General features: G+C 43.1%; 1 protein-coding gene across 3 annotated transcripts; it reads left to right on the forward strand.

Annotated features, from left to right (window-relative positions):
• The first annotated feature begins 4,182 nt into the window (after positions 1–4,182).
• Positions 4,183–9,654, forward strand: LOC103586757 (C-C motif chemokine 15-like). Of its 3 annotated transcripts, none has more exons than XM_008568077.1 (5): positions 4,183–4,200; positions 4,647–4,800; positions 8,316–8,378; positions 8,828–8,951; positions 9,390–9,654. In XM_008568077.1, exons 1-5 carry the CDS (start codon positions 4,183–4,185, stop codon positions 9,511–9,513), a joined length of 483 nt encoding a protein of 160 aa, XP_008566299.1. In that variant the 3' UTR covers positions 9,514–9,654. The 3 variants fall into 3 exon arrangements, with proteins under 3 accessions (XP_008566299.1, XP_008566300.1, XP_008566301.1); XM_008568078.1 differs by having other exon boundaries at positions 8,840–8,951; XM_008568079.1 differs by lacking the exon at positions 4,183–4,200 and having other exon boundaries at positions 4,616–4,800.

Below are 9,654 nucleotides of genomic sequence, written 5' to 3' on the forward strand. Positions count from 1 at the left end.
ACTTCTTGGTCACAGGACTTGTCTCAAAGTATTAATAACCAAGTTAAATGTTCATTGCCCACCTGAGCATTTATCCCAGAGACATGAAGACTTCACACAAAAAAACTGTACGCGAATGTTAACAGCAGCTTTACTCGTAGTAGCCAAAACTGGAAACACCCAGATGTCCTCCAATGGATAAATGATTAAACAAACTGTGTACATCCATCCCATGGAACACTACTCAACAATAAAAAGAATGAACTGTAGATACACACAAAACCTGAATTAATGGCCAGAGAATTAGGCTGAGTGAAAAAAAAAAAAAAAAAGCCAGTCTCAAAAGGTGAATTGAATACTGTATGACTCCGTTTATATAACATTCTTTTTTTAGTATTTATATTGGCTGCTGGCCAGGACAGGGATCCAAACCCCTAACCGTGGTGGTATAACACTGCACTCTAACCAACTGAGCTAACCACCCTTGACCATGGTGTTATAATACTGAACTCTAGCCAACTGAGCTAACTAGCCAGCCCCTTCTATAACATTCTTGAAATGATGAAATTATAGAAATGAAGAAGAGATTAGTGGTTGCCAGGGATTGAGGAAGGGGTGGGGTGGGAGGGAGGTGGGCATGGCTGTAAAAGAGAGATCATTATGGTGAAGGAAGTGTTCTGAATCTTGACTGTATCAATGCCAATATCCAGGTTGTGATATTGTTGTAGAGTTTTGAAAGATGTTACCACGGGGAGAAACTGAGTAAAGGGTACACTATACAGGGTCTCTCTGTGTTATTTCTTACAACTGCATGTGAATCTACAATTATCTCAAAATAAAAAGTTTAATTAAAATTGTTAATGATCATGCTTATTTGCACATTATTTGTATAGTATACACACACCCAAATATTTCTCGAAGTTTATCATTTCCATGGTTTTGTTTTAAACGGTAAACTCTAGTGTCAGGGAGACCTTGGAATGAATCCCATCTTTGCCCCATACTAGCTGTGTGGGAACACAGCAAATACTAGCAAATTATTTCACTGCTCTATGTTTCCATATCCTCATCTGGAAAAAGACATAGTGATTGTACCTGTTTCACAGGATTGTAGTTAGGATTTAATCATAAAATACTTGTAAAACACATAAAACAGTATGTGGCCCATGTCTCATTGTAACTATTTACTATACGTGTTATTTGCAGTTATGTCTAACTAGAATGTTCCCTTCTCTTTTGAAGTGGAATACAGTCTCTGTCCAATTTTTGAGACCCAGGTCAGATACTATCCCTTTCATGAATTTTTCTCATCATCCCAATCCAAAGGGATCTATCTCATCCCCCTTCGAAATCCTCACTGGGCATGAAGGCTCCACAGCTCTGGATGGCAAGGATTTCCTCAGTCCTCTACCTCCACCCTAATGAGAATAAAGCATCTTTACTAACATCTATGCAGTCCTTCTGCAACAAGTACCAGTTTAATTAAAAGTGAAAAGCCTCTTCTTGAATGAGGATCTATTGCTTTTGCTTTCGGCAGACTTGTAAAGAAGATAAATCCATCCCAAAGAGAGGATTAATTGTTAGCATCTGCTGCGTATCAAATTACCACAAAATGCAGTGGCTTAAGACAGCAGACATCTCCTGCTCTTGCAATTCTGTGAGTTTGATGGATGGTTCTTGTCTGAGCCAGCTCGGCTGGGATTTGATGGTTTAGGATGCCCTCTCAGCTGGGACAGCTAGCACACATGATGGTATAAAGGTCCCCAGCAGCAAAACAGTGCAGGCCTCAATGTGCCAGCACTTTTCAAGTCTGTTTTCATCACACTTTCTATCGTCTCATTGGCCAAAGCGAGCCACATAGCCAAGACCAGACTGAGTATGGAAAGGAACATCCCAAGGACATACATACATGAGAAAGAGCTAGAACATTCCCTGGGCTTTGTTTGGGACAACAATCTGAACTCAAGGGATTGTCTTTGCACACCAGGCATTTTTACCTTACAAATCAAATGATTTGGGGAGGCTGCTTTGCCACTATTTTATATGCATGTGCCTAGTGGGAAGAGTTCCTGCTAAATCAGCTCAGAGACAGCTGGCTGGACTCCTGCCCTGCCCCTCCCAACACAGGTGACTTTGGCTTAGTCCATCAGATGAGGTCAGGCACCTGGGATGGTTTCACTTCAAAACTCAAAGAACAGCAACCTATGCAGGGAAGAACCACAACTTCAGGCCCCTTTAGAAGGGAACTGTACATGCACAGTCATTCTGAGGGTTCATGACCTGTTGAGGACACAGACGCAATGAAGGAACTGATAAGAAAGGAGTAAGGGGGAAGTTGGAAGTAAGGCTAAGTGCAAGCTTGAGAAAGAAGGTGGGCTACCCCAAAGAGGGGACATTTTAGCTCAAATGTGCTGACCCTTGCCCTACACTCCCCTGTACTATTGTGGGGTGGCTCAGCTTATACTAGACAAATGTGCCATGTGAGCTTACGTCATGGGATGTGGTAGAGCTGTGTTTACAGGCAGATAACAGGATATTTGGTATTTCTGTAAGGGAAGAAGTTGTAGGGTGTGCTAAGTGGTATTGTGAAATAATTACAGTAAACGCCCATAGGCCAGTTGTGAGATGAGCCCGCGAGGCCCCTATGCTCATGCTCCTGGAACACGCTAAGTGATCAGTAGGCATCGGTGGTTGTTATTATTAGCCTTGTAAGACCTCTGAGGCTGGAACAGCCCTGTGGAGTAGCACAGCCTGCTTCCTTGGTTATGCCAAGAAAAGTAACAAATCCGAGCTGATCTGAGTCCTAAATGTCACCAAGGACGCTTGGTGGTGGTGGGAAGTCAGGGTGAAAAAAGACTCAGGAAGCCCACAAAACCCTCTCACAAAATGTTTTCTTTATTGTGGCAGTCAAGAAATGGCAATATGTTGTGAAATCAACATGGTGATTGGTAAAGATTGTAAAATCTCCTCCATTTTTTCTTTTCCATTTTTTTGAAAATTTATTTATTTATCTATGGCAGCTGGCCAGTACAGGGATCCGAAACTGTGGCCTGGGTGTTATAAAGCTGTGCTATCACCAACTGAGATAACTGACCAGCCTCCTTTTTTTTCTTTCACTGAACAAATATGCGTATGGCAGCTGGCCAGTACAGGGATCCGAAACTGTGGCCTGGGTGTTATAAAGCTGTGCTATAACCAACTGAGATAACTGACCAGCCTCCTTTTTTTTCTTTCACTGAACAAATATGCGTTCAATACTGTCAGACACTTCTGTCCTACCAGCCACATCTCTTACTCTAGCCAACACCTCAGCAACCAGTTATGCAAGGCTTTGCCCAGCTTCGTGTAGGTGCAATCTGACAATGCCTCACCTTGGCTGTCATGTAAACCTCTCCTTTCCCACGTCAGGGATTTCTGATGCTGAGTTATAAGAAGCCTATGGGAACCTGCTCAATACTCAGGCATGTGCAACCTGGAAGTACAGGGCAAGTACATCCAACCACACCTGAGTTCAAGTTAATGAGGTGACTTTTGGAAAGCCCCCAAGGATGGGGGCTGGTTGCCAGAGGAACCAGCCATTTGACTGGAACTTTCAGCCCCACCTCCCGTACTCCAGGGAGGGAAGAGGGGCTAGAGATTGATTTGACTAATGGCCAATTTAATCAATCATACTTATGTAATGAAGCCTCCACAAAAGCCCAAAAGGCTGGGGTCCCGAGAGCTTCTAGGTTGGTGGACACGTGGAGGTGCTGGAGGGAGGTGCACCTGGAGAGGTCATGGAAGCTCCACGCCCCTTCCCCACACCTTGCCCCATGCGTCTCCGCTATGCAGCTGTTCTGGAGATGCATCCTTTACAATAAATTGTTAATCTAGTAAGTAAACTGTTTTCCTGAGTTTTGTGAGCTGTTCTAGTAAATTATACAACTTGAGGAGGTTATTTAACCACTATTCATACACATGTACAGGCAGGCACTGTTCGGAGAGGGGTCATGGGAACCTCTGATTTGTAGCCAAGTCAGACAGAAGTTGTGCGTCACCTGGGACCCACCATTTCCTATTGGCATCTGAAGTGGAGGCAGTCTGTGCGACTGAGCCCTTAACCTGTGGGCTCTGTGCTAACCCCAGGTAGAGGTGTCAGAGGTGAAGTACTGAGAAGAGTAGTGGAGGAGAAACAGGAGTGTTCCTTTCGAGGAGTCAGAAAATATGAATATATCTTTGAAGGTAGAGCTAAAAGTACGTGCTAAAGAATTGCATGTGGGGTGTGAGACAAAGAGACGTGTCAAGGATATCCCCAGACACAGTGGGAAGAGTCACATGGCCAGGTCCATAAGTTTGGGTGTTCTCTCTGGTGGTCCCCCATGTTTATAGGTTATTTGGGCACCTGAAGGTGGTTAAGTCCTGAGGATTAATTTGATTTAGAGGATTAATGAATCTCCTAGAGGGAAGAATCCTTCTTAAAATATTTACTGCCTTTGCCTGTACCCATTGGGACAGCTCTGGAAGCCCCTGGGGACAAGTTCAAGTCAGATTTGCCCTCTACTTCCTCTTGCACTCTCAGCCTTGTTCCCTTTTTTAAGAAATGGTGTGTGAGCTATGAAATAGCTAATGAACAACCTTCCAACCTCTGCCCTGTGACTTCCTGATCCTCCTGCTCTTATAAACACAAGGACAGAGCTGGCGTCCTGGAGAGGCAGGGAGCAGTGAGCCCAGGAGTCCTCAGGCCGGCTCTGCTGCCCACCAGGAAGATGAAGGTCTCTGCAGCTGCCCTCTCCTTCCTCATCCTTGCTGCTGCCCTTGGATCCCAGGCCCACGTCACACATGGTGAGTCCAGGGAGCCTTCTCACTGGTGGCCGGGTTCAGGGTAACTCATGGTCTGGGGAAGGGACGCAGAGGGACACCACTTTCCTCCTGTGACTACTCTCCATCTCAGACACGGTGATGGCACTTATTTAAAAGCAGCAGCAGGATACAGACCTGCCTCTGTCTGCAGCCTTTAGTCCCTGGGGAAAACTACACAGATGACTGGTCCCATTTGGGAATTATTATTTCTCTTTTAATAGCCAGAATTGTTTGATACCTTCCCTTAGCTGACATAAGACTATTAAGTGCCAGATCAAAAGAACTGTAGTAAAACTGTAAATCTGTGGAAAGAAGCATAGAATTCTTGAGGTTAGAACTGATAAATACCATCTAGTATAAAACCATCATTTTGTAGAGGAAATGGGACCAGTCAGGCAAGTGACTCACTGAAGGTTACCTAACCACTCTGTTTTTTTATTTATCAAATAATCACACATACCTAGTATTTTCTATGTAAAGGCAGAGACTGTTCTAAGTGCCTTATAAATATTAGCACATTGATTTCTCCTAACAACCCTGTGGAGTAGGTGTTAGGTTGAACAACGTAAATTTGCCATTTTTGTAAGGGGGGAAAAAAAAAACCAGAACATCAGTAATTCTACATAGTTTTGCATATTATTATTATTAGTCTCATTTTACAAATGAGAAAATTAAAGCATAAAAACTTAAGATCACACAGCTAGTAAATGGTGGAATTAGGATATGAGCTACCTAGGAGGTAGTTATGAAAAGATAAGGCCAATTAAGATCTTTCTTTAGGCCGGCCCGTGGCTCACTCGGTAGAGTGTGGTGCTGATAACACCAAGGCCACGGGTTCGGATCCCTATATAGGGTTGGCCGGTTTGCTCACTGGCTGAGCCTGGTGCTGACAACACCAAGCCAAGGGTTGAGATCCCCTTACCGGTCATCTTTAAAAAAAAAAAAAAAAAGATCTTTCTTTATTTTTGCAAGCCCAACCCATATCATATTGAGCATATTAAAGTGTTAAATATAATTCATATGTTACTATGTAAGAAATGAGCTAACAACAGAAAATAAATGTTGAATTAAGTTGGCAGTTGAATCCTTAATTTATGTTTTGCTTTGGTTTTTGTTTTTTAGCAGCTGGCTGGTACAGGGATCACACTCTGAACCTTGGCGTTATCAGCACCCTGTAATTTATGTTTTGATAATGGAAAGTAAATATCAATTTTAAAGCTAGCTTTATTCCGTGATACAGTAAATTTTGGAAATAAACTAAATTTTAAAAAGAATTAAAAAGAAAGAAAGAAAAGGCTATAAGTTGAGTTGGACTGGCCTAATTAGTATAGTGCAGGTCCACAATCCCTTATCCAAAATCTTTGTTTATTTATTTATTTTTTCCTTTTTGTCTTTTTCCGTGTCCGGCAACGGATCGCAACCCTCAGTGTCGCGCCCGTACCAGACCGGGACCGGCAACGGGATCGCAACCCTCGGTGTTGCTCCCGCGCCTCGCTCAGCCAGTGAGCGAGAACCGGTCTGTATGTGGGATCCAAACCCTCGGCGGGAGCGCCGCCGCGCTTCCCAAGCGGCACACCTATCCAGTGCGCCACCGGGCCGGCACCATTATCCAAAATCTTTGAAGCTACATGATTTTCGGAATGCAGAATTTTTCAGGTTTTAAAAAGTTAACATATGATCCAGCAATTCATTCCACTTTTGCGGTATACTCAAAAGAATTAAAATCAGATACATGAAGAGATTTTTGTACATCCATGCTCATAGTAGCATTATTCACAATAGCCAAAAGGTGGAAGCAACTCAAGGGTCCATAAAAATATGAATGGATGAGCAAAATGCCGTACATAATTACAATGAAATATTTCTCAGCCTTAAAAAGGAAGGAAATTCTGACACGTGCCACAACATGAATGAACATCAGGGACATTACGCTAGTGTCATAAGCCAGTCACAAAAGAACAAATATATATGACTCCACTTGCATGAGGTACTTCAGGTAGTCAAATTCATAGAGACAGAAAGTAAAAGGGTGGTTGCCAGGGGCTGGGAGGAGAGAGAGGAGAGTTTGTTGTTTAATGGGTACAGAGTTTCAGTTTTACAAGATGAAGAAAGTTCTGTAAATGCGTGGTAGTGGAAGCTGCGCAGTAATTTGCACGTATTTAATGCTACTGAACTATATTCTTAAAAATGGTTAAAATGATACTTTTTATTTATTTATTTATTAATGTTCCCAATTCATTTTTATTATCCTAATAATACCCCCTCCTTCTCTCCAAAAGAAAGACAAAACATAACGAAATGGAAAAATGCATTTAGGCTGATAAGACAAAGCAGCACCCTAATTAATTTTTTTCTCTCCAACAGGATTTTAGGACTTTCTTATTTTACATGAGACAATGCTGGAGTGGAAAGACACAGAACAGTTTTTTATACATGTTTAACTTTTTTTACTTTATCCAAGTAGAAGCTACCATTTTGTTTTGGGCGTCATTTTTTAGCACTCCAAGCTGTTAACCAATGTATCTCCTTCCCACCGACCTTTCTTTTCAAATAGGACTTGGTGATAAATGGACTTTGGAACATACCAATTCTAGTAACCATATTTTAAATATGTACACCTATTCCATATATATTCTATTTATTTGATAGAGTTTTCCAGAGTTACTTTAGTAAAATTGTGATAATTAAATTCATTTGCAATTAACTACCAGTTAATCTTAGAGAGGAAATTCTACATTCACACCTTCTGTTGAATTCTATAAGCATATTCTTTTATTTGGAGGTAATTGTAGAATTCTGCTCTCAGAATTACACATTTAAGTTGTCTGAATAAATACCCACACAAATTCCCACTTATACCAAGCACTGGTTCATATTGATATCATCATCTCAAGATAAAATGGTACATTTTATATTACATTCACTTTATCACAATTTTTAAAAATAATTTTTTAAAAAAGGTAATACATACCTGGATGCTACTAATTCTTGGTGGGATCTGCAAAGCATACTTTATATTCAAACACAGCAACATTTCTGCAGCAAGATGTATGAATTTGTATACCAAGTGGGAAAAACAAAGATTGGAAATAGCCTCACTTCACTTCGGGTGACGTTGTGCTACCCTATAAGTTGATGAAAAACTTTCTGTTTCCAGAGTTTTATGGATTCCAGAAATGTGTGGAAAGAATTGGGGACTGTATTACACTATGTAGACATTCGATTAACTTACCTGTGTTAGATTTGCTGTTTGCTTTCAGTATTTCAGAGTCAGTAGAATGTTTTCATGTGTCAAACATTTTCAAAAGGTCCCTGAAAAATCTCAGGGCCCTAATGGAACAAAGGGGCCTGGAGGCAGACCTAGAACATAGGCAGGTGACAGAAGTCCAGCACTGGCACCTCTCTCTCTCTCGGGAGGGGGCGAGGCATGTCAAGGTGGAGATGGTGACACTGCTGCCTCCCAGTGATTTCTCTCCCACCCTGTCTGTTTCTTCCAGATACAGAGACAAGAAAATCCACGGTGTCACAGCATCAGTTTGAACACTCAATTCATCACCACGGTAAATATTCAAGTACAGCATATATTTAAAAGCAGCAGGAAGGTACAGGTCTGCACTATGGCTTCCGTCCACCCCACATAGAGGATGTGGGGAGCAGGAAGGCCCTGAGGGTGGTGCACATCTCCAAGGAAGATCAGGATGGGTCACGGGTACCTCGTCCATAGGTGCCTTCTCTCTTCCCACCTGGCTGTCCCGAGAGTCTGCTCACTTGGGGCACAGTGTGCTCTCTAATGCCTGCAGGTATCTGCAGATGTCTTCTCTTTCTTGGGGAAATGCTCCTGGCCTTGCTGTGGCCCACCCTGGGTGCTCTCAGACACACAACTCAACCCTGGGGAGTGTCTGATGCAAGGAGATGCCACCAAGGGCTGGCTGAGGAGGAGGAAACATTCCTTCTGAGTCCTGTCCCTTTTCACCCTCTACGGTACTCTTGAGGAAAGGGGAAAGGACAGTTTTCTCTGCAGGCTTTTACCACCCTCCTGACTGCTGCTTCTCCTACACCCAACGAAGCATCCGATGTTTATTCATGACAAGTTATTTTGAAACGAGCAGTGGGTGCTCCCAGCCAGGTGTCATGTAAGTACCAAGCTCACCCACCATGAGTTGGGGGACAGGGAGCCCGCAGGTATTGGACAGTGGATCTGATGGATGGGTGTGCCAGAGAAGCCCCACCCCGACCCCCACCACCAGGATCCCACCAGGAAAGGGGCAGCTTATGTCCTTACTAGGATCCTTCAGGGCATCAGGTATTAGACATTCCCAGTGGAGAGGAGGGAGGGAAGGAAGGACAGAGCAGGCAGAAAGCTGCCCAAGGACGCTCCCATGAGTCACTAAGGAGTGTCACAGGCTAAGGGAGGGTCTCAGGAGGACATTGTCCCTGAGATGCCATCAGCAGAGAATGGAAAGTACAGGCTGCGTTGAGTGGGGAATCTGAGGGCCAGGGAGGATGGAGTTCCCCGTCTCCATTTGCTAAAGTTACCTGAGATTGTAATCTCTCTCCCCCTTGTTCCCCAGCTTCCTCACTAAGAAGGGGCAACGTGTCTGTGCCAACCCCAGCAATGAGCAAGTTCAGGATTGCATGAGAAAACTGAAGAGTTCCCCAGTATCCATGGGCCCCGGAACAATAAAATTTACTTGAGAAGACACACAAGTTACCAGCTGCCCACCTCCAACTCTCTTGCAAAAACTATATCCTGAATTCTTTTTTTAAAAAAACATTTATTCTTCTGTTTTGGTTTTAAAGCAATGCATCTAATAAAGAGTATACAATTTACTTGAA

This window comes from Galeopterus variegatus, unplaced genomic scaffold, assembly GCF_000696425.1.
Source record: "Galeopterus variegatus unplaced genomic scaffold, G_variegatus-3.0.2 Scaffold372, whole genome shotgun sequence".
NCBI lineage: Eukaryota > Metazoa > Chordata > Mammalia > Dermoptera > Cynocephalidae > Galeopterus > Galeopterus variegatus.